This window comes from Leptodactylus fuscus, chromosome 2, assembly GCF_031893055.1.
Source record: "Leptodactylus fuscus isolate aLepFus1 chromosome 2, aLepFus1.hap2, whole genome shotgun sequence".
In the NCBI taxonomy this organism is placed as follows: domain Eukaryota; kingdom Metazoa; phylum Chordata; class Amphibia; order Anura; family Leptodactylidae; genus Leptodactylus; species Leptodactylus fuscus.
Window position 1 is genome coordinate 189164465 of NC_134266.1, and position 26785 is coordinate 189191249.

The following is a 26785-nucleotide window of genomic DNA, read 5'->3' on the forward strand; positions in this document are numbered from 1 at the left end:
TCTACCAAACAGTTCCAGTTTGGTTTCATCAGACCATAGGACATTCTCCCAATACTCTTCTGGATCATCCAAATGCTCTCTAGCAAACTTCAGACAGGCCCGGACATGTACTGGCTTAAGCAATGGGACACGTCTGACACTGCAGGATCTGAGTCCCTGGTGGCGTAGTGTGTTACTGATGATAGGCTTTGTTACATTGGTCCCAGCTCTCTGCAGTTCATTCACTAGGTCCCCCCGCATGGTTCTGGGATTTTTGCTCACTGTTCTTGTGATCATTTTGACCCCACGGGGTGAGATTTTGCGTGGAGCCCCAGATCGAGGGAGATTATCAGTGGTCTTGTATGTCTTCCATTTTCTAATTATTGCTCCCACAGTTGATTTCTTCAATCCAAGCTGGTTGCCTATTGCAGATTCAGTCTTCCCAGCCTGGTGCAGGGCTACAATTTTGTTTCTGGTGTCCTTTAACAGCTCTTTGGTCTTCACCATAGTGGAGTTTGGAGTCTGACTGTTTCAGGGTGTGCACAGGTGTTTTTTTTTATAGTGATAACAAGTTTAAACAGGTGCCATTACTACAGGTAATGAGTGGAGGAAAGAGGAGACTCTTAAAGAAGAAGTTACAGGTCTGTGAGAGCCAGAAATCTTGATTGCTTGTAGGTGAATAAATACTTATTTTCCACCATAATTTGCAAATAAATTCTTACAAAATCAGACATGATGTGATTTTCTGGATTTGTTTTCTCATTTTGTCTCTCATAGTTGAGGTCTACCTATGATGTAAATTACAGACGCCTCTCATCTTTTTAAGTGGTGGAACTTGCACTATTGGTGACTGACTAAATACTTTTTTGCCCCACTGTGTGTGTATATATATATATATATATATATATCAACTTTATTATAAATAATTTGCAAAGGGGGTAAAATTATAGCAGTAGGGCAGATGTACAAAGGTAAAAAGAGACGCGGGATAGTAAGAAAAAGGCGCACGGACTCACACTATAAATTAATTAACCAATGTGATACTACTCCCAATGTTAATCAATACAATGAATATAAATTTATCAATAAATACATAAATAGCATGTATCACAATGTGCATATAACTGTGTATATTAGCAATGTCTGAAGCAGGACCACTCGTTGTGAATACTAATGGCATAAAACCAAGACTGACAAAATGATAGGAAATATCTTAATAATCAAGGCTAATATGCTGAGGAATAAAGCATATTGGTGTTGAAACTCCAATACACACTATATCCCAACACCCGGTGTGAACATAAAGGCCAGGAATTAATAATACCAATTACATAGCAGATCTACCTGCGGTCATGTTTCAGACATAACGGTCCGGAGCGCCTGCAAGTGTCCCCAAATACCTCAACGCGTTTCACCACAAGGGCTTCCTCAGGAGGTATTATTCATATGGAGATGCCACAGTTTTTGCCCAGAATCCACCTCATTTACTGACATTTATGTCAAATTGTGAGGAAAAAAAAATGTTCTGTGTAAATTACCAAATAGATTCCCATTGAAGTCCTTGAATTTCACAGATTTTGGTGTAGAATTCACTTTGCTGTGTGGAAATACCCTTAGTATCAACCTTTTCATTGGCATCTTCCAACCCACTACTAGAGAGTGCGGTCCGAGTTCCAAGTTTGGCCATTAGTATAGTAGATGAGGGTCTAAGCTCAGAATGGTGTGAAAGGTGCATGGTCAGTTAGTAACTTCTTAGGCTTCGTTCACATCTGCGCTCAGTATTCTGTTCGGGGAGTCTACTTGGAGACCCCCTGAACGGAATACCAAACGCATTGAAAAGTGGTGAGCAATGAAAGCAAACAGACCCCATAGATTATAATGAGTGTCTGTACAATCATGTGGAGAGAAAAGTACTTCAAGCAGCACTTTCCTCCTCGCATGATTTGTGCGGACAACGTGCAGAAAAACATGGACCCCATTATAGTCTATGGGGTTCATGTGCTTTCATTGTTCAACACTTTTTAATGCATTTGGTATTCTGAAAACAGATGGATGTGAACTGGGCCTTAGCCAAAGTGCAGAACCTGATCTACCACCCCTCTTCCCCCCTCTAATGAAAAACAAACAAACAGGTTATTAGAGTTATAAATTCTCCTTAAATATCTCAAATAGATTTTATTAAAAGCATAGCTAGTGAATGTTATGGGACCAACGTCCTTTAATCGTTTCCAGGTTAAACTTAGTATCACTCTGATGGTGCCAAGCGGCAGAATATAGGTAACTAGTAATGTTTTACTGCATGCTAAGACCATGGAGCATTTCTTCCTTATTGATAGTTTTCTTCTAATTCCTTTTTGAATTTTGTTACCGCTTCCTAGTACATTATATGGAATACTAAATTATGTTATCTCCAAGTACATTTTGTTCCACAAACAATAAGCCCTTATACATCTCAGTGAATAGAATTTTTTTTTTAAAGATTATGACTTTTGGAAGCTAGGGAGTAAAGTAAAAATATAAAAACACAAAGTGTCATTGGAGGGACCCTGATAGGTCTTTACTGGCTTATGTTGGGAGGGGTTTCAGAGTATTTCTAATTTAAATATACTGGTATATAGCACTACTCATAAGGAGTAGCTGGATAGATGGCTTATATTAATATTACAGAAACCTGCTGGTAGGAAAAGTACATTGCTCCCTTTTTTATATGCATGAAATAGCAAGATTCACTATCTACCACCCTTGGAAGTGTCACATCCAGTCTAGTTGTAGTGAAATATTTTCATTGTATTTAGGAGATGAGAACCTCACAGGATAATCATGAAAATGGTAATACTTTACTGCTCACTGGACCATTTGATGTAGTAGTTATTAGAGATGAGCGAACACTAAAATGTTCGAGGTTCGAAATTCGATTCGAACAGCCGCTCACTGTTCGAGTGTTCGAATGGGTTTCGAACCCCATTATAGTCTATGGGGAACATAAACTCGTTAAGGGGGAAACCCAAATTCGTGTCTGGAGGGTCACCAAGTCCACTATGACACCCCAGGAAATGATACCAACACCCTGGAATGACACTGGGACAGCAGGGGAAGCATGTCTGGGGGCATAAAAGTCACTTTATTTCATGGAAATCCCTGTCAGTTTGCGATTTTCGCAAGCTAACTTTTCCCCATAGAAATGCATTGGCCAGTGCTGATTGGCCAGAGTACGGAACTCGACCAATCAGCGCTGGCTCTGCTGGAGGAGGCGGAGTCTAAGATAGCTCCACACCAGTCTCCATTCAGGTCCGACCTTAGACTCCGCCTCCTCCGGCAGAGCCAGCGCTGATTGGCCGAAGGCTGGCCAATGCATTCCTATGCGAATGCAGACTTAGCAGTGCTGAGTCAGTTTTGCTCAACTACACATCTGATGCACACTCGGCACTGCTACATCAGATGTAGCAATCTGATGTAGCAGAGCCGAGGGTGCACTAGAACCCCTGTGCAAACTCAGTTCACGCTAATAGAATGCATTGGCCAGCGCTGATTGGCCAATGCATTCTATTAGCCCGATGAAGTAGAGCTGAATGTGTGTGCTAAGCACACACATTCAGCACTGCTTCATCAAGCCAATACAATGCATTAGCCAGTGCTGATTGGCCAGAGTACGGAATTCGGCCAATCAGCGCTGGCTCTGCTGGAGGAGGCGGAGTCTAAGATCGCTCCACACCAGTCTCCATTCAGGTCCGACCTTAGACTCCGCCTCCTCCGGCAGAGCCAGCGCTGATTGGCCGAAGGCTGGCCAATGCATTCCTATGCGAATGCAGACTTAGCAGTGCTGAGTCAGTTTTGCTCAACTACACATCTGATGCACACTCGGCACTGCTACATCAGATGTAGCAATCTGATGTAGCAGAGCCGAGGGTGCACTAGAACCCCTGTGCAAACTCAGTTCACGCTAATAGAATGCATTGGCCAGCGCTGATTGGCCAATGCATTCTATTAGCCCGATGAAGTAGAGCTGAATGTGTGTGCTAAGCACACACATTCAGCACTGCTTCATCAAGCCAATACAATGCATTAGCCAGTGCTGATTGGCCAGAGTACGGAATTCGGCCAATCAGCGCTGGCCAATGCATTCTATTAGCCCGATGAAGTAGAGCTGAATGTGTGTGCTAAGCACACACATTCAGCACTGCTTCATCAAGCCAATACAATGCATTAGCCAGTGCTGATTGGCCAGAGTACGGAATTCGGCCAATCAGCGCTGGCTCTGCTGGAGGAGGCGGAGTCTAAGATAGCTCCACACCAGTCTCCATTCAGGTCCGACCTTAGACTCCGCCTCCTCCGGCAGAGCCAGCGCTGATTGGCCGAAGGCTGGCCAATGCATTCCTATGCGAATGCAGACTTAGCAGTGCTGAGTCAGTTTTGCTCAACTACACATCTGATGCACACTCGGCACTGCTACATCAGATGTAGCAATCTGATGTAGCAGAGCCGAGGGTGCACTAGAACCCCTGTGCAAACTCAGTTCACGCTAATAGAATGCATTGGCCAGCGCTGATTGGCCAATGCATTCTATTAGCCCGATGAAGTAGAGCTGAATGTGTGTGCTAAGCACACACATTCAGCACCGCTTCATCAAGCCAATACAATGCATTAGCCAGTGCTGATTGGCCAGAGTACGGAATTCGGCCAATCAGCGCTGGCTCTGCTGGAGGAGGCGGAGTCTAAGGTCGGACCTGAATGGAGACTGGTGTGGAGCGATCTTAGACTCCGCCTCCTCCAGCAGAGCCAGCGCTGATTGGCCGAATTCCGTACTCTGGCCAATCAGCACTGGCTAATGCATTGTATTGGCTTGATGAAGCAGTGCTGAATGTGTGTGCTTAGCACACACATTCAGCTCTACTTCATCGGGCTAATAGAATGCATTGGCCAATCAGCGCTGGCCAATGCATTCTATTAGCGTGAACTGAGTTTGCACAGGGGTTCTAGTGCACCCTCGGCTCTGCTACATCAGATTGCTACATCTGATGTAGCAGTGCCGAGTGTGCATCAGATGTGTAGTTGAGCAAAACTGACTCAGCACTGCTAAGTCTCTGCATTCGCATAGGAATGCATTGGCCAGCCTTCGGCCAATCAGCGCTGGCTCTGCCGAAGGAGGCGGAGTCTAAGGTCGGACCTGAATGGAGACTGGTGTGGAGCGATCTTAGACTCCGCCTCCTCCAGCAGAGCCAGCGCTGATTGGTCGAGTTCCGTACTCTGGCCAATCAGCGCTGGCCAATGCATTCTATTAGCCCGATGAAGTAGAGCTGAATGTGTGTGCTTAGCACACACATTCAGCTCTACTTCATCAGGCTAATAGAATACATTGGCCAATCAGCGCTGGCCAATGCATTCTATTAGCTTGATGAAGCAGAGTGTGCACAAGGGTTCAAGCGCACCCTCGGCTCTGATGTAGCAGAGCTGAGGGTGCACAAGGGTTCAAGTGCACCCTCGGCTCTCCTACATCAGAGCCGAGGGTGCGCTTGAACCCTTGTGCAGCCTCGGCTCTGCTACATCAGAGCCGAGGGTGCGCTTGAACCCTTGTGCACACTCTGCTTCATCAAGCTAATAGAATGCATTGGCCAGCGCTGATTGGCCAGAGTACGGAATTCGGCCAATCAGCGCTGGCCAATGCATCCCTATGGGAAAAAGTTTATCTCACAAAAATCACAATTACACACCCGATAGAGCCCCAAAAAGTTATTTTTAATAACATTCCCCCCTAAATAAAGGTTATCCCTAGCTATCCCTGCCTGTACAGCTATCCCTGTCTCATAGTCACAAAGTTCACATTCTCATATGACCCGGATTTGAAATCCACTATTCGTCTAAAATGGAGGTCACCTGATTTCGGCAGCCAATGACTTTTTCCAATTTTTTTCAATGCCCCTGGTGTCGTAGTTCCTGTCCCACCTCCCCTGCGCTGTTATTGGTGCAAAAAAGGCGCCAGGGAAGGTGGGAGGGGAATCGAATTTTGGCGCACTTTACCACGTGGTGTTCGATTCGATTCGAACATGGCGAACACCCTGATATCCGATCGAACATGTGTTCGATAGAACACTGTTCGCTCATCTCTAGTAGTTATATTCTCAAGAGCTTTTGTTTCACCTGTGACTCAGAGCCTCAGAGCCAGCTGTGCCATCCAGAATATTTCTATTGCATAATAAAGAGTGTTTTCTCAAAAAAAGATGCAGTCGGCATCCCTGTACATATACATATATCGGCATCCCTCTACATATACATCAGTACAATTCCTACTGCCACTTTTGGGTATATACATATGTCAAATATGCTACCCCAGAATTAATCCACTGGAGAAAATAAAGTGCACCTTGAGAATGTACTTGTCAGATATTACTATCCTGCGGATAAGTCACCAGTATGAAAAATCAATTTAGGGTCTAAAAACCCCCTTTAAGATTACAAAAATAAGGTATGCTGTGACGTAAAAATGGCAAATCTTTTAGGAGCATTATCATTTTGTGATCTGTAAAACTAAAGTGTTATATTGAAAGATAGCTATAGTTGGGGTGAACAAATTGTGAACAAATTGGAGAAGATGGAAGTTAGAATGGAGTAAGGCATTATATAGAGACAGAGTTTAATACAGCGGTGAACAGGGAGCTCACAGGGGGGAGACTGAGGGACCATTATACTATGGCGGACCACTGAGGGAGCACTGAATTATGTGGGGGACAAGAAGAGGTCATATTATTGGCGGGTCACTAAGGGGCATTATAATGTGTGTGGGTATACATTATACATACTATGGCAGCAGAAAGGGACCAAGTAGGACAAAGTTTAGTATAACCAAGCAGGCCCGTGCATACTACCACAGACATCCCTCTTGCTGTCCTTGGGGAGCAGGGCACCAAAATAACCTTGCACTTGGATCACCAATGTGTTAAATCGGCCCTGCACTAGATTATAGTTTAGTAGTTGAACTTTGCAATTTATCAGCTAGCCTGAGAATTATATGGTATGTGTCTAATGCAATATATATATATTTATAGGCTATTTTATTAACGATTACTAGACATACTGTGCATCAAGATGGAGAGCAAACATTTGTGATCTTTAAGAACATGTAAAAATATTATATTAAATAACCCAAAAACCATAACGTGATCAAGTATTCCCCCAAACAGCACTTCCTAGTTAAACTAACTATGTAAGTAATTTGTACACAACTTTCCTCTGGGACCCCCCCAAAGTGGCTTATTTAATGGATCCTCTCCATCTGGCAAAGGGCAGATATGCATACTTGTCTAGTTGTTTGTCTCAATAACCCCCCAGACTTGGGTGGAGACACCCATGCACATGGCCATATCTCCTATACATTACTGAAAATGTTTTGCCCAGTCCTCCACTGAATGTCATCTATCTCTCCTAGGCACACCCCTGAAAGCTTCTGATACATATTACAGTAAATTCCTCAACTGAACATAGCCACGCATGCAACAAAATTATACTTGAAAAGAATTGGTAATTTTCTATAAAGATTAAGACCAAGACTACACAAAAATACAACTAGTAGTCAATAGATTGAAAATGTCACCCAATAATAATTAGATTTTATATAAGAGTTCAATAAATCAACCTGTATATATCAAAGGTGTAGAATACAGGAGACAATCACTAGGGGTGAATAGTAATCTGTTCTAATAGTTTTCTTAGACATTAAACACAACAGCCTTACCATCTATGGGGCTAACTAGAAGATGAGGTCTACAGTGCTATTGCTTGTAGAACCTAAAGGGTTATTCCTATCTTGGCAAATTGCTGATATGATGTGAATAATTGCCCCTTGTCCAGACCTCTAGGGCAGGATTTCTAAGAACCATCTTGAATGGTAACTCTGCCTCAAGAATGAGGCAATAACCAACACAGGAACATTTCCATGTGGACAGAAAAGGTGCAAAACCTGCCGCCACATACTGACCACTGACAGGATAGAGATACCAAACTCTAACAGGGAATATCAAATCCCAGGTATGTTCACCTGTAACACACCTAATGTAGTGTATTTGATCATGTGCACCAAATGTTCCACTAAAATCTATATGTTGGAGAGACCGGCCAGAAACTGAGAATGAGAATCATTTCCTATCACCATACAATTAACCCCTTCCCGACATGCGCCGTAATAGTACGGCGCATGTCGGGTCTGTAACTATGGCGACCGTCATAGCCGCCGGGTGTCTACTGCTTTAAGCAGTAGACAACCGGCTCTAATGCCTCCGATCGGTCCCCGGACCGATCGGAGGCATTAACCCCTCCGGCGCCGCGGTCAAAGGCGCCGGAGGCGCCATTTTCCCGGTGGCGCATGGGCGCCGCCATTTTGGCCGGGATCGCCGACTCCTGGAGCATGCTCCAGGGCTGACGTCCCGTTGCCATGACAGCCGGGAGACTTGTACAGGCTCCCAAGCTTGTCTGCAAATCCTCTCTTTTGCAGGCTGGTCTATGCAGCCTGCAAAAGAAAGGATGCTTTTTTGCAATGCATTAGCATTGTAATGCATTGCATTAGTGATCAGACCCCCTGGGGTTCAACACCCCAGGGGGTCTAATAAATGCAAAAAAAAAAAAAAAAAAAAAGTATAAAAAAATATAAAAAAAATATAAAAAGAATTAAAAGTTCAAATCACCCCCCTTTCCCTAGAAAACATATAAAAGTAGTTAAAAACTGTGAAACATATACATGTTTCACCCGCCCGCTCTACAAATAACACATATAAAAGTAGTTAAAAACTGTGAAACATATACATGTTTCACCCGCCCGCTCTACAAATCTATAAAAATATTTTTCCTGTTCGGTAAACGCCGTAGCGGGAAAAATAGTCGAAAGTGCCAAACCGCCGTTTTTTCACTGTTTTGATTCTGATAAAAATTTGAATAAAAAGTGATCAAAGCAATAACATTTCCCGAAAATGGTAGAACTAAAAAGTACACCCGGCCCCGCAAAAAAAGACGCCCTATGCATCCCCGTACACTTACGTATAAAAAAGTTACGGCCGTCGGAATATGGCGACTTTTAGAAAAAAAAATTTTTAACACAGTTTTGGAATTTTTTTAGGGGTCAAAATGTAAATAAAACCATATAAATTTGGTATCCCTGGAACCATACCGAAACACAGAATACAGGGGACATGTCATTTTGGCTGCACAGTGAACGCCGTAAAATCAAAGCCCGTAAGAAAGTCGCAGAAATGCATTTTTTCTTCAAATCCACCCCATTCTGAATTTTTTTCCTGCTTCCCAGTACATTATATAGAATAATTAATGGTAGCATCATGAAGAAAAATTTGTCCCGCAAAAATTAAGACCTCATATGGCTCTGGGAGCGGAGAAATAAAAAAGTTATGGGGTTTAGAAGGAGGGGAGTCAAAAACGAAAAACGAAAATCAAAAAATGCCATCGGCGGGAAGGGGTTAAACAACAGAGAATAGACCTTCCCGTGCCAAAACATTTCTGCCAGGAAGATCATAATATCACCAGTGACATGAAAAATGTTGATTTTAAGAGGGAACCTTAAATCAAGAAAACAGCGACTGATTTATGAGTACAAGTGCATGACCCTATTCAAGTCTCTAGATAGTGGTTTGAATACATCACGTGGATTTATGTCTTTTTATACAAATCATTGAACTAAGACAGCCATAAAGATAAAGACTCTGGGAACTGGGGATTGATTACCTGTTTTTATATGTATATAGTAATAAGCCTCTCCCCCCCTCCCTCCTGAAATCCTACCCCTGTATCCAGATATATATATATATATATATATATATATATATATATATATATATATATATATATATATGCAGCCTGCAGAAAGTGATTTTAGATATATCTGAAGAAGGAGCTCAGAGGAAGCTTCGAAACGTCATATTCTGTCATCATTATGAGTTAGCCATTAAAAAAGGTATCACCTACTGAAGACTTTCAAGTTTTTTGTTTTTTATATTTCAATGTTCAAAATGGCATATTCGCAACCATTACTGTAATTAATGGGTTAAAAATAGAGGATGGGGTATGTGGTGGTGGAAATAAATAGGATTTACAGCTGCTTATTTATGTATAGCACAGTGTTAAATTGACTGTTCATATTATATCCCCACATACAGAAAAATATCCTTGTTTATTTTTTTAGGACATGGAAGGTGTGACTGTGGAAAGTGCCAATGTGATTCTGGCTGGTCCGGAGAAGCCTGTCAATACCCAGCTACTTGTGACCTGACACGAAAGCAAAGCAACGAGATGTGCAAAAATTCTCAAGGAGTCATTTGTTCAAACTCAGGTTTGCATGCCATTTCTACATGAAACATAAAGTTCTCTGAAATGTAACTTCGAGGTCACTGCAAACTTTTGTATGTGTTATTATCATTAAAGGATTTTTCGAGACTAGTGCACAATGTACTTTTCAAAAAATGCCAAGCTACTACATAAGTTATTTCAGGGCATATAATTCTAAGAGGAAATTCAGATACTGTAATTTAATAAGAAAAGTAACCGTGCTGAGCACTCTGGAACTGACATAAACTCCAGCTGTGCATAATTTTATTTTTTTCATTCAAAAGATGCAGTAAGAACATTTTCCTGAATGCATTATTCAGATAATCAGAGATGATATGCATTGGTTGTAGAAGCCTGGGAAAAAATAGTCATTTGCAATATACATTGGTTATTTTTAAAATTAACACAATTACACTTATGCCTTTTAGTATGTGGCCAGAATTATTGTGTTTGACATTTTTTATAGTATAGTGTTAACTCAGAGAGTGTTACGTAATACTGTACTTAACATTCTACCGAGAAACTCACAGGTATGTATGCAAAGTTACCCTGAGATGTTATATAGATTATATATTGTTCATTTCAGGATTAAAGGAGTCTGTCAGCACTAAATTGAGATATACATTAATTATAGTACCTTGTTGGACTGTCAGCACAGTTTATAATGATGTATTTCTCATTCAGGACTGCTGAGCTTGTAAAAATCATCTTTTTATCCCTATGCAAAAGAGAAGAAAAGAGACTTAAGTGCTGTTGCTTTATATCCATGGGCATCACTATCTGCTGCTGCTAACTGCTGCTCAGCTCTGCCCCCACTAGCTGACTGACATCTCTCTCCTCTGCCTCAGCACACAGTACTAACTATATTTTGGATGTCTGATGATGACACACTGCCCCCGTCTGATGACAGCTTCCTTCACTTCCAGTGTAACATCATCAGACATGCACAGTCAACTAGCAGGAGCCGAGCTGAGCAGCTGTACATGATGTCCTTTTGTATACAGTTGTGAAATTGCATGTTATTGTGTTGTAGGTCACATATACACTATAGATACCATACATTTACATTAAACATATATGCCCATCACTGACAACATTGTAAGTAATGATCCAGTAATCACATACCTATGCGAGGGTAGTGTCTGCATCCTATGCTTGGTGACAAATTGAGCATATAGGAATTTTGGCCGTCATGGTCGCTGACTCGCCAGATTGTAGTGGTCTGTAGAGCATTGACTACTTGTAACCTGGGTCAGGGGATAATCATACACATTAGGGAGAGTGTGTACCTACATAGGCGTACGGAGACTTACAAGTCATTCCTGCTTTGCTAGGGATTTTGGGTAAAAAATATGCAAATCTATTCTCCAGGATGTAATTAGGAGAACAGTGCACTCTGTATGCCGCCCTCTAGAGGGCAGCATCCTTAAGATCATGCATGACTCAGTTAATAAGCCTACTAAGATGATGCGGATTTAATTGCCAAAGAATAGAAATACTAATTTGGCAATTAAATCCACATCATGTTAGTAGGCTTATTAACTGAGTCATGCATGATGTTAAGGAGGCTGCCCTCTAGAGGGCGGCATACAGAGTGCACTGTTCTCCTAATTACATCCTGGAGAATAGATTTGCATATTTTTTACATGTAACCTGGTAATAGTAGTAGTACATGGATAATGATCCCAGCACTGAATAGCAGAGTGGGATTGTATCATGTAGCTTGTAGATCGCATGTAGTATTTCAATACGTAGACTTCACATACAACTTAGTTTGCTAAATGACTATTTATCCTAAACCGATGACCTACTTTAATTTATATGGGGTTTCTTAAAAATGAGTAGTTCACAATTCAGCTTTATCTTTTCCAGGCACTTGTCACTGTGGAAGATGTAAATGTGAGAACTCTGAAAATAATGGACTAATATATGGGAAGTTTTGTGAATGTGATGACAGGGAATGTATTGATGATGAAACTGGAGAGATATGTGGAGGTATGTAATTATAGCTAGTTGACTCAAACTATATATATTTTTTATCAAAGGCAAATGTTTTCCAACTTTATGGTAAATTCCTAGTGAAAGTCTTTTCTGTCTCAGCATGACTGTGCCCATAAGTACATAGTTGGATCATGTCTGGTCAACCAGTCACTGACCTCAGCAATAAACTGTGCACAAACAGCATGGCACTGCTGAGGGCACTCTGTTGTTCCAGTGTTGTACATGTCACTACTGAGACTAGTCATTGGCTGCAATGGTGACCTGAACAGAAGTGTCTTAAATAGATTTAATCAAAACAGGCAACTGATCGGGATACCAGCAATGGAGCAGAGGAGATGCTATTGGTAAGCTACAAAAAATGTGGAGACTCTTATAGCTGCAATACAATGCAATGTCCAGGTGTTAGTGTCAGAAAAAGGGGAACAGGGACTTCAGAGAAAAAAATGGTATTTGACTTCAACACCATGTATTTATACCAGAAAACCTTTGTTTTTGTCCATTGGTGATGGAGGCAGACTCTACATTATGATACACTATAGTGGAAAGTCATGAAATAAAAGTTCATCTATTGAATTCCTGGGATGTACCTGATGTGTCTTTGCATTACTTATATATAAAAGGATTGAATTTACTTATGAAATATAATCCACGGTGCAAAAAGGAACAAATATTTATACATATACTAGAGGTAAACAGATATTGTTGAATTAACATTGTCAATTGAAAAATAAATATGTATTGTGATATACTAAACGTAATACTATTTAATCTGTGTAAACAATGAGTCTCCCCTGCTGAATAAAGTCAATTATTTTATAGAATAAAACTAAAGACTGCAGCTCTGTTCACATCATTAACACAGTTTCTGTTTGTTAGGTGTGGCATTGCATGACAGACAGATACCTGTTAGGGAGCGTTCACACTAGCGTCTGCTATCCACCCAGGGGTTTCCATCCTAATCCCCAGAGAAACTGCATAAGGGAAGGCTTGCTGGCGGTCAGTTTTAAAACCCATTCATTTGAATGCCACACTCTACAACACTTACTAAAGAGACTATAAATTAATGAATTATTTAGGTACAATATTTAGCTTATGCTGGGTTCACACTAGCACCCAGACTCCGTTCTAAGCTGTCAGACTGGGTCCAGCCGTGAGCGGCGGTGAGGGTTTTATGCTCTCGGCCGCAAAACCGTTTTTTTAAAACCGGAAACAGAGTACTGCATGTCCGTCTCTGTGTCTGGTTTAAAAAAAATGGTTTTGCGGCAGAGAGCGCTCATTGGCGCTCACGGTCGGACATCTTTTAAACTCATTCAAATGAATGGGTTTGAAAGAGTCCTGCAGCTTTAAGTCTCCTGCTCTGTTTTGTGCAGGAAACGGAAACCTGTATGAACGGAGACCGGGCGCAGATGTGAACGTGCCCTTTCTAGTACACAACTTTTAGTGGTAAAATGTGCCTTTACTGTGTTAAGACCGCCACCATGTAAAGCCTGGTTTTATCTTTGAGCGTATTTGTCACTTCTTATGACTATCCATTGGATAATGAAGTTTCTTTTCCAACTACTTCTGTAGTAGCGGGCAGCATTGACTAAACACAACGTTAGATCTGATAAATACAAGTATGATCAATGTTGTCATTTCTAGAGCACTTCAGCCCAAGAGAAAGAGACTAACTAGTGAGCGAGAGGTGCAGGCTATCAAACGCCGGCCTCTCCACTTGTACGGTTATTCTGAACAATGATGCCTCTGCCTTAGCCACTGTTGGCAGCCTGTCAGCTTCAGGCAACTCATTTAAGAGATTCAGGATTAGAAGTCAGGATCACAGACTTTATATAACTTCAGCTACACTGCTGCCTGAGAGATCATGGCACATTAAGTAGAAACACAATTTCCCAAGAGGAAACCTACTAAAGGATAAAGCTGATGCATTTGTAGGAGAACGGATGCTTTTGGATTCATACTGGGCTGCAGGTTTGTCCTCCAAGGTTTTTCTTAGTTCTCTTCATTGGCTTCCTCCTCAATCTACTGTATATATCGGATACCGGATGCCGCTTTTTAGTTTCTGTCCTATCCTATTATGGAATAGCCTGTACTTTACCTACACAAAAGCATCCCAAATCCTAAACCATCTGCAAGGAGTTTGTATGTTCTCCCCGTGTTTGCATGGATTTCCATCCCATATTCCAAAAAAGACATACTGATAGGGGAAAAAATGTACATTGTGAGCTCTATGTGGGGCTCACAATCTACATTAAAAAAAAAAAAAAAAAAAAAAAAAAAGCATCCCAAATCCCTCCAGTGACCATAATAATAAATTGCCTATTTCCTACACGGCACATAATGCAGACTGCATTGGTAATATCAGAACCCGATATGTGTTGTGACAGCATCTGCCTTTAAAAATCTGCTCCTTCTTTTCTCACTGTATAAAATTTGTTTTGGGTGCAGGCCACGGGAAGTGTTACTGTGGAAACTGTTACTGTGAGGCTGGTTGGCATGGAGATAAATGTGAATTCCAGTGTGACATCACCCCATGGGAGATTAAGAAGAGATGCACATCTCCAGATGGCAAAATCTGCAGCAACAGAGGTGTGTCATTATTCATGAACTTCACATCTGTATGTCTTTCAATTAGTCTTACACAATAATTGCATCTGTTTTTCCTTCATTTGGCTGGTCTATAAATAACCCCTGGAACAATCTGAACAGGCCTTATGCATGAGAAGGTAATAAGCGCCGCTAATGTATCATTCTGTTAATTCCGCGGTAGCAAAATATTGATGAACACATGGTTTATTTACATGGCTCTGGATAAGAGTTTACTTACTTAGGGCTAAAGCGTAAATTATGGAAAGGAAAACGACAACAATTCACAACATCACACACTTACTGCCTCAAGTGTTAAGTAGTGGTGAAGCCTTTGCTTTACTTTAGACTTGCACCAGTTTTAGTGTTTTCTTGTCTTTTTATGTCAAAAGCTAAACTCAGAATATAAATGGTTTTGTGTTACTGGAATGCAGTGCATTGTGGGAACAGAGAGGACCGAAATGCCAACTCTAATCTATTAGACCACGTATCTGACAGCAGAATGTAGATAAGCCATAGTCTGTTTCAGAAGAGTTTTGAAAGTGGTTTTATATACACAAGTGGACAAAATTGTTGCTACCCCCCGGTTTAATGCAAGAAGAAATCAAAATGGTCAAAGAAATAACTTGAATCTGAAAAAAGTAATAATAATTTAAAAAATTTGGCACGCCACAAAGCTTCTGGCAGAATGCCCTATGGACAGATGAGACGTAAATCAAACTTTTTGGCAAGGCACATCAGCTCTATGTTCACAGATGGAAAAATGAAGCATATTTTGAAAAGAACACTGTCCCTACTGTGAAACATGGAGGAGGCTCTGTTATGTTCTGGGGCTGCTTTGCTGAATATGGCACAGGGTGTCTTGAATCTGTACAGGGTACAATGAAATCTCAAAACTGTCAAGGGATTCTAGAGAGAAATGTGCTGCCCAGTTGCTAATTATATGCCCAAGATAAGATTGTATATGCACTGCATCAGCACTCTCTATCTGCTCATCCCCTTGAAGAAGCACTAATGCAAAAGGTGCATTGAGGAACTCCCGGGCCATGCTGGTGGGTATATCCTCATTGGAAGCAGCTTTGTACAGATCATCGGTCCAGGTGCCAGTTGTTGGACCTATATCTATCTGGAGTTTATGGTCTCACCCCTTTAGGGTAATTTGACTAGACACCTCTTTATTTACACTGAGTTTATGTATATGATTAAATGCAGCTTCAGTAGCCACTTTATTCATCTACACTGTATTGTTATGCAGATTGATCAGCAGCCAAGTATTCATTGCAGTTTGGGCCCAGATAGAGAGAGAAACTTTTTAAAAATCTTGTAAAATGTAAATCCTGATAAAATGTACATATGGGATGCTGCTAATGGTTGCCTTTGATCCTTTAGTTATTCCCCTGGACACTTGGATCACTTGATGGCAACATGAGATGTCTTAATTTAGCTGCTCATTGACTCCTAAGTACTGTTATTATTGCTGATATACAATAACATAAGACATATTTCCTCTGGACACTCACACTTCTCCATTCACCCAAACTCCAAGTCAGTCAAGTGATTGGTTCAGGATCATATCAAACTCCCAGTACCTAATAATAATAATAATACATTTTATTTATATAGCGCCAACATATTCCTCAGCACTGTACAATTTGTAGGGTTCAAGTACAGACAAAAGATACATTACAAAGAAATAGTCACTCCACACAATGGAACTGTTTGCAAGATCTTACAATCTGTGAAATTACCTAACTAAATTCAAGTAACCCTCTGGATTTGGAATGTCAGATGTTAATAATTTACAGTCATCTGTACTGCTCATTTCTTCAAAAATATGTAAAATAAGTAAAGCTGGTTACAGCCTGAGTAAAATCATTTACACCTTTAGTTCTGCTACAGATGCTAAGTGAATTTTAAATAGTTTGCCTATCAATGCAGCTGTGGAGAGGGGATAAGGTGCAGGATGGTGTGGGTCTGTGTTATATATATATTAGATGAAGGTAAAACTAGAAAACATTTCACATTACAGAACAATCATGTAACACCTCTGCCTGTTCAGGCCACTGCGCCTCGCTTGGCTTGCATGCGGCGGTGCAGGAGGCGTGTGCAGTTTAGTTCCTTGCTTAGAGTTTTTGGTTGCACTGTGTGAACATGGCTCTAGTTCTTTAATTGAATTTACGCCACACCCGTATTCTGCCTTGTCTGCCTCTGTCCATGAAGTAGTTACATTTGTTCTTGCCCTGTTATTGACAGCCTGCTTTCCTGTCAGGTTCAGGGCGGGTTCATCCTCCCCTATTTAGTCTTGGCTCACATTCATACTGGTGCCTGTTATTGCCTCATGCTTGCTGGCTTCTCTTTCTGTTAATTTTCTTGTATTCTTAATCCTGACCTCTGGCTTTCCCTATTGACTATTCTTTTGGACTTTGATTTGGCACTGCATTGCTCGACTGTTCCCGAACCCTGGATAGCTGACCTCCCTTTGTTGTTGTTTGTCTTGTCTGCGTTTTGTGTGTCATCGCCCCTGCCCCCTGAGTGGCTGGCTGCCTGATACAGTGCTCCAAGCTGGGAGCAACCTTTATCTTTCCTTTTTCACTCTTTTTCTCTGTATCTTCAAGAATCCTATAACCAAGCAAACTAGCACTATGAATTAGCAACTATAAATTGGATGGAAGATCCTGTGGAGTATTTTGTTCCTTTTGTTTCTATTGTTAAGCATGAACAATGACTTAAGACCTGGACATGTGCACATGTGCCTGTTACCATCCCCCCCAGGAGCTAAGGACAGCATGGACACCATGTGGCATGGAGGTGAAACCTACATGGAAGTGTGGACTTCTTCTTTTCAAGGAGATGATTTTTGGAGTCTATTGCTGATGTGTGAAGATGCCTACAGCTGACTGGTATTTCTTTCTTTTACTGTGGACATGTGGGACTCTGTTACAACCTGGGAACCTACCATCACCCACCTACCCATGTGTTTATGGAAGCTTGGCTAGAGAGCAGCACCCTGTCTACCTGGATGGCTTCAGACCTCTCTGGGCAGTAGAACACAGTGCTAAGAAGAAAGGAAGAGGAGGGCTTGTGATGAAGGATATTTGGGGCATTTTTTTTGTGGTTAATGGACAATAGCGCTGATGCAAGATACCGAACTATCATCTGTGAGCATGAGATCTCACCACATACCACAGGAACTGCCACATGTTATCATGATAGCTGCATATATCCCCCACCTCTGCAAAAAAACATTTATTTGCCTGTTATATCTACATGCTGTGACCCCCCTCCTCGTGTCCTCCAACCACAGTCGGCTGTATTATTAACATCACTTCACACAGAGAACTAAATGATCCTGCAGTGTGTCTGTGTTTTCTTTCTTTTTAGTTGCTATGATTCCCAGGATTTCTCTATCTGCCATGAGCTTGTATGTGTTTTTCTCTCTTGTTATATACTACTGTACCATCTATGAAATTGTATCAGTGAAATTTCCCCATTGTGGGACTATTAAAGGATTATCTTATCTTATCTTATATATAGGAAGGGATCGTCTTCTAGTTGCCGCCTATTACATAGGATAGAGCCTGGCAAGAGGAAGGGACAGTGGGGGGCTTCAGCTTAGGGCTCACTGTCTCTTGTGCCCCTTCCTCCAGGATTCTCCACCAGCTACTTGGGAATTGTCATCTAAGCAATTCTCTAACAAATCATTTGTAGAACTATTTACTCTTCTATGCAAATAACACCGTTCTTATTCTGTCTACACCACCTGAATACTTTAGTCTTACTTTTTCATTTTACCATTTTGCAGAAAATATAATACAGCTTAAGAATAATCCTCATTTTATGTATTTTTTTGTGCCTATATAGTTTCTACATCAGTCACGATTCATGTCAGTCCTTGTCCTCATACGTCAAACTAGGGCACTTCTATATAGAGTCCATTTATTTATTAGTATGTTTTTGCAGTGTGACATCTTAGCAGAGTTTACAAGTGTCATCTAGATTTCTTACATAGCATTGTAGTTCCTCTGCATTACAAATAGCTATGATTACACTTTCCTTCAAGGTTGCCTATGCAACAAAATTATTATTATAAAATGGAACAGCGTTGTAGATTTAAAGCCCCTATAGGGGCTAAATTTTGCATTGGGTGGTTTCTAGCAAATTTTGCTAACATGGCACAAACTATAAAAACACCACCTCCCATCAAGGAAACCTGTTGCCTGTTGTCACTGCAATATATTTTTACTATATAATGCTCAAAAAGCACTGGCCATATGCAGATAACAATACCTAAAATTATAAATGAGTAGTCCAAGTGAATATAAGAAACCTTTTCATATATCATATTAAAGGAACATTCTTCCTTCTCCATTTATCAGGCTGCTTCACTCACGTCTTAATTGCTTAATCAGTCTAATGTCACTAATAGAATCTGTAGTCAGAGGGGAGAGGAGCTGTCAGTCTTACAAACAAATTGGGGGAAATTTATTAGGGCTTGCATTTCCTATAGTCTTAACACAGTTTCCAAATCACACAAGGGTATACCTGAATTATGGAGACACTCAAGCTTCTTAATAAATCAGGTACGCTCCCTTGCACCAGAATTCAAAATTACACCGGTTAGGAACTGGCATATATTGAAAGTATATCACACACCAGTTTTATTGCCCTGGCCCACCTTGCTCACTGTCCACTTTCTCAAAAAGTAATGTACAAAGTGCAGAACAAAGAATGTAAGAAAGGACCATGCACCAAAGATGCTCCACGTTAACATCCATCTATAAAAAAAATTGTGCAGAAGAGTTAATACATTTCTGACTCTGAGTTTCACTTAACTTTAGAAGTCTATGGAGAGGAGAAGGGGAGGAGTTGCTGAAAGATGGAGGAAGGGAGGAAGAGTAATATCAAACTGAGTAAAAAAGGAAAAAAAGAAAGCAGCTTGATAAATAAGGAGGAATTTTTCTTTACAAAGCTATATTATAAAGTTTCTTAGCTTCTCTCCTAGGCTGATATAACTTGAGTGTTTTCTATTCAATTTAAAGTTGTTTTATAATAAGAAGCCTACTTTAAAGTGAACCTTATTTTTATCAAACTTAGCAAAATCAATAGTACAGTGTATTCTGCACTTTGTAGACATGTTCTCCTTTGCAGTCTCCTTTCAGTTCTTCCTAAACTGGTGGGTTATTCTAGCTACTATGATGTCTCCAATACACTGTCCACAGAAAGTAGAGGAGAATCTGTTCCCTAACACTCTCACTCAGCAGGCAGAAGCAGCAGCAGGATTGTATAGGACATTATAGATAAGTAATGTCCTAAAACAATACTTTTAATGTACAATTTTATGTACAATTAAAAATGAAGTAGTGACTGGATGACACAGGACTGGCATGTGTGACTACAGGTTTAGTAGAAAAAATTAGTAGAAAAAAACCCTTACAAGGTCACTTTTTAACAAACAGCATAAATCAAGTTATAAGTAAATATATGTTATCAGAGAAAATTGATAGAGCAAGACAAATAGGGGAGGAAAGACAGGGGAAAGTGAGGAGGAGCCCAAACAAAGAGAGACAACAACATAGACCATACACAGCTAAATATGAAGCTTCTATGTCACCCCAATTGCTTTATTCTCATCGGTACAGGTCAGTACTTCTCTGTAATAACCTATATCATCTGCCTGCAAAGTTCATTTAGCTAAATATGCAGGACTAGCAGATTCTCCTGTATTGTCTGTATGTGGCAGACATCAGACAGTTAGTCACCACCCACACAATTAGGGAGAACTTAAAGTTAGAGAGACGGTATGTAGAGAGGAAAACTGCAAAAAAAATGCTGAAAATATTTTTTTTTAATAACCAGAAATAATGTTATTCCTCTTGTGCACACATTGTACTATTCATTACTGCAAAGTTTGCTGAAAGGTTAGGTATGCTTTAAATAGTCACTAAGTTTTAAACAAACTTTGTATAAATCAATCGTATAACTAAATTTAATAATCTGTAATATATCTCATCAGAGAAAAAAATTGCTTCTTTATTTCTCAGATTCAGTTCCTGCTATCTTTCCCTACACTGACACATACTCTGAAATCTCTCATTAAAGTGACCCACTGTCCAAGGATTAAAATTATACCATACATGAGCAATATTTAGTCAACATACCTGATGCCCTCCTGGTAACTACTGATTCCTACATTCCCCCAACATCATTAGAGTAAAAGAATACATTTATTAGGATAAGCTGTGCAATTGAAGGGAGTTCTTTAGTATGCTTTTGCATGGTCTCTAGTAGGGTTGAGCCAATCTTTGATCAATTTCAAAATCCGATTTCCGATCATTTTCCAGCTGATCGCGATCGTGAAATTTGCTCGATCGCTGATCGGGATACAATCTTTTCCGATCTCGATCCTCAAGCCTAGTCAATGCTTCTCTTTTGGGAAAAGTCACTTGAGGGTTGAGCAAATCTTGAAATAATCTCCGACCTCGATCCCACAGGAAAAGATCGGGTCGGAATTCCGATTGCGATCTTGAAATTTACTCAATCGCTGATCCGAATCTGATCTTTTCCACTTCTGATCGCTCAACCCTAGTCTCTAGCTTGTACACAGGCTGAGATATGGTTGGGCATGGAGGCATACAGTTTTCATATAGTATTCTGTGGCATATTTTACCACAGATGTTGCAGTTGGACCTGTAGATCCTCCACAGTCATAGATTGCCAAAACTGGCCTCCCAGCTAGGCCCATAAATGAATTATTGCTGATAAATATAGCTGCTGAGCAGATCAAGGAACTGTTGTGATCTGATGGAGTCATTGTTGAGAAACCCTTGCTGTGTGTGGGCAAGCATTATCCTGCTGAAAACTGACAATTGTAAGTCCTGACATAACAAAGATGTGATTTACGGTCCATGGTCATGTGATTTACGGTCCATGGTCATGTGACGAGCACACAGGTACACAGCTGATTACCAGGCAGATGAATATTGAGCTATGACTGTAATGAGCGGCACCTGTGTGCTCATCACATGACCATGGACCATAAATCACATGACCATGGTCAGAGTTTTATCCTCTAGAAGTAACAGAATGAATGACACAAGCAGAGATCTAGAAAACTATGAGGAATTGGTACAGAAAGTATATTGGAAAATTGTATATCTTTCTATTGTACATTTTTTTGTCAATATTGGTCTGAAAGTGGCCAACCCCTTTAACCCCTTCCCGTCATTCGCCGTAATAGTACGGCGCTGCCGGGAAGGGCTTCCCGCAAACCGCCGTACTATTACTGCGGATGCATGGTGCGCACACAGAAACTGTGCGCGCACCATGCACTGCGGGTGACAGCCGTAATACACAGCTGACAATGCCCCGTGACACCCGCTGTCGGAACCGGGTCCGATCGCGGGTGTTAACCCCTGATATGCCGGCGGTCAACATGACCGCCGGCACCTCCGGGGTTTCGCTTCAAAATGCTGCCGATCGGCACCCCCCGCACCGGTTTCGGGGGGTGCCGGTGTTCGTAGGGGGCAGCCCGGGGTCTGATCAGTGACCCCGGGTCTGCCCCATCACTTACCCCGTCCTCGCACCTGGCTGATCCTGCCGTAAATGAAGCTGTCAGCCTGTGCGTCTACACAGGCTGACAGCTTCCTATACAATGCAATACACGTGTAACACGTGTATTGCAGTGTATATGTAGTGAAGCGGTGATCAGCCGATCACTGCTTCAATCCCACATGGGGACAGAAAAAAAAAGTTAGAAAAAAGTAAAAATAAAAAAGTTTAAATAAGTTTAAAATAAAATAGAAATAAATAAAGCCCCAATAATCCCATTTTCCCCATATAAAATGTTTTATTATGTAAAATAAAGAAAAATAGAAAAAAACATTACATATTTGGTATCGCCGCGTCCGTAATAACCTGAACAATAAAATTAAAACATTATTTAACCAGAACGGCGAACGGCGTAAAAAAAACGTAGAAAACCGCACAAAATAATGATTATTCACCACCTTTCCCTTACAAAATGTTCAATAAAAAGTAATCAAATGGTCAGATGAAAACCAAAATGGTACCAATAAAAAGCAGAGGTCATCTCACAAAAAATAAGCCCTCAACCAGCAAAGTCTAGCGAAAAATAAAAACGTTATGCCTTTCAGAAGATGGCAATGCAAAAATAATGATTTTTTTTCCCTAAATTGAATTTTATTCTGCACAAATAGCAAAGCATTAAAAAATAATATAAATGAGGTATCGTCGTAACCGTACCGACCCGCAGAATAAAGGTAACATGTTACTTATGCTGTACACTGCGCGAGAAAAAAAAATAAATGCTAAAAAGCAATGCCAGAATTGATGTTTCCTTTTACATCCCACCCAGAAAGAGTTAATAAAATGTAGTCAATAAGTTACAGGGCCCAAAATGGTGGCATTGAAAAGCACATCTAATACCGCAAACAACAAGCCCTCATATGGCCACATTGCCAGAAAATAAAAATAAAAATCTAGCTTGTACAATGTGAAGACAAAAACCCTAAAAGTCGCCAAATCATTAGAACATAAGTGGCTGCGACTAGAAGGAAATGTGTAAGCGGTGCGAGTGTTTTCAGGGGACCCCCCATATTTAGAGCTTATGAGGGATAATACACCAGCGCTGATCCCCCAGAATGCCCCTCTTCCCTGTCCGTGTCATAGGAGCTAGTGGGAAAATAAAATAGGATTTGGTGTACCCAATTTACTCCGCACAGCTTACACATTCACTTCGGGGTTACTAATGCTCACTACATCACTTGATAAATTCTTTGAGGGGTGCGGTTTTCAAAATGGGGTCACTTTCCACATAAAGTGACACATGTCAGTTTTGAAAAATCGAGCTTGGTCAGAAAGTCAAAAAGTGCCATCGGCGGGAAGGGGTTAAGGATGTACCACACATACTGCTGAGCTGGTAATACGTCCCTTATATCACTAGTAGGGGTGGCCGACTGTTGTATGCGATGGCTCCCCAGATCGAAACAGTACTTGGAACAGTGTGTGGCTCCACAGAAAAGGCAGGATTGAAATGCTCAGAATGATACCTCCATACTTGAACTTGGCCATCTTCTGGATTAGTTGCTAAAGATAATACGGTTCCATTCTGCAGTAGTCCAGGTTTCTTGTTCACAATACCTCTGCAAGTAAAAACAACAGTGTCTGACTGTCAATAGTAGGACATGTAAGGGGCTTTGTGACACCAAATGTCCTTCTGTTAGGAGCCTGAAAATGGTCTGAGCAGAGACAGGGTTGTATAATGAAGATGCCACCTGTGTTTGGATGGTGGACATGGAAAATGTAGCATCTGCTATCCTTGCTCTCGATTCAAACTCTAAATTCACCAAACTCAGATCCTCTACTGGTGCTCTGTCTTGACCTTCTAGAATTTGTTTGGTGTTTGCACTCATATAACCACTGCTCCCAACAACTACTAAAACTAGACCATCCTGCTTTTCTCAGTCCAATGATGCCCCCCTCTCAAAAGTCTATTACAAATATTGCTGATATGGCAATTTATTAAATGGTACTTAGTGAGGAACTCACTCCAAAAGTTATATTATAAACAATTATGGGACTCATGTATGGTAATGGAGTAAATCTAAATTTTACTGTCAATCCACAAAATATGTGATGTTTTGGTCTATGACCTTGTTCAGACTTCATTTTGTCTAGAGAAATGAAAGGATATAGTGATGCTGAGGGGACTGTGCCCTCTAAAAATGTCTTAAGTGCATCATAGAAGCATGGGTACTATTCCGTTATCGGGCCAGCAGCAGCGCAGTTCAGCAGCAGCTTTCGGGACAGCAGTTCAGCAGCGGGAATTACAATGACATCCGAGGACTGCTGGCCCGATGCTTGTGCCCAGTAACCAGTACATCGATGACCCCCCTCCCCCATCCTTCTCCTCCTGCCAGTGCTGCCCCCCAGCTCTCCTTACATCTTCCCCGTACCCTCTCCCCGCCACACGACTAGGCCTCACCTCAGCGCTAGTACCGAGACCGAAAGGAAAGACACCGGGGCTCAATCCAGGCCCTGACAAGAAACACGCCGACTATAGGAACGGTGAGCTACAGCGAGCCGGAGGGACAAACTTTCTGCAGCGTCCGGCGGCTATCTAGTAGCATTCATTGCTCAAGATTTACGGTGAGGCCTATTACAGGGAGAGGGTACGGGGCAGATGTAAGAAGAGCTGGGGGGCAGCACTGGAAGGAAGAGGAGGATGAGGGCATCGATCGATGTACTGCCTACTACACACAAGCACGGCCTCTATCATCGGGCCAGCATCGGCTTAGTCATGTGGCGGGGAGAGGGTACGGGGTAGATGTAAGGAGAGCTGGGGGGCAGCACTGGAAGGAGGAGGAGATGGAGGGGGGGTCATTGATGTACTGGCTACTGGGCACAAGCATCGGGCCAGCAGTCCTCGGATGTCATTGTAATTCCCGCTGCTGAACTGAACTGCTGTCCCGAAAGCTGGTGCTGAAATGCGCTGCTGCTGGCCCGATAACGGAATAGTACCGAAGCATGTCTATGAGTCAATAATCTCTCATCATAAAAGTACACTACCCAAAAGTAGTTTTTGAGAGCCTTTCTATAGGGTAGTGTGGGGTGCACTTTTACATCCTCTTGTGGTAAGAACCGATGTATGAACACACCACACCTGTAATCATTTATATATTTGCCTGAGACATAACTGAATGCCTAGTTTTGCAGCAATCTAACATTTTTTTTGCCCATGAGTGTATATTTCTGCTATATCTGCTCCTGAACTTTGCTCCCCTGTCCGCATGCTCAGTATCTGAACAACATTCTGGCTTGCTCACTGTTATGGGAAGACCAGTCACTACCATTTTGTTGCTGTTGCCATCCTAGTGCCTACTCTTTCCTCTGAAGGCACAAGCAGCAAAACAGCTATCTGCCCAGTATTAAAGATGTCTTCAGGTGCACCCTGGCATCCACTTCACTTTCTTCTTGGAGACAGTTGCTCAAAGCTTTACCCTCTGTGAGCAGCTAAATCAGCAGGAGGTCCCAGCATCTCAGCCCTGCTACTGCCAAACAAATACAGTACTTAAGATGTAAAGGTCTTTTGCTGTAAAGCCCTAAAGAGCCCTCTTGTAAGTACATCTTCACTGACAATAACTGCTATAGAATGAGCATCAAATTATCCAGAGAGCCGTTAAAAGCTCTCTCCCATCTTAATTATAAGAAAAGCTTGGCTTCTATACAGATTTAGAAGAACTATATTTAATATCCAGGCTGCACATGGAGATGTTTCTAAAATACAGGAAGCTAAATATAGAATGATTAGCCATTAAATTAGATGCTAATGATTTTAATAGTTTCTCACTGGCACATCGGCATTTATGTTGTTTCTGACATTTTGACACATGAAATTTCAGTATATATATATATATATATATATATATATATATATATATATATATATATATTTCTTAAACATAGAAGTATACAGAAAGTAAGGAATGGGCATGGCCAATGTCCTAAAATAGGGGTTTTCTGGGACTATAATATTGATTGTTGTGGCCTATTCTTTACTTACCATCTAAAGAGCCATACATTGTATACGTGCAGTCCTTGATACTGCAGCTCAACCCCATTAGTTTGAAAAGGAACTGAACTGCAGCATGGTCATGTGACTACTGGACATGATGTCACTGGTTTGAGAAAAGGTAGTGGAGCAAATATCATAATCCCAAAGATAAAAATAAACCTCTACCAAATATGTACAGTATATACTATACATAGTATATTATACCAATATACAGTGGTGTAACTAGGAATGGCGGGGCCCCGTGGTGAATCTTTGACATGGGCCCCCCGACCAACGCAGAAGACCCCGACCAACCCCCTCCCGCATTCC

At 41.3% G+C, this 26785-nt stretch overlaps 1 protein-coding gene across 1 annotated transcript in view; it reads left to right on the forward strand.

Moving 5' to 3' along the window:
* Positions 1-26785, forward strand: part of ITGBL1 (integrin subunit beta like 1) — a 171247-nt gene that overhangs the window by 58028 nt on the left and 86434 nt on the right. Inside the window, exons 3-5 of the mRNA XM_075265344.1 lie at positions 10157-10303; positions 12172-12294; positions 14746-14886. Coding sequence (XP_075121445.1) covers positions 10157-10303; positions 12172-12294; positions 14746-14886 — 411 coding nt within the window. The remainder of the gene's footprint in view (positions 1-10156; positions 10304-12171; positions 12295-14745; positions 14887-26785) is intronic.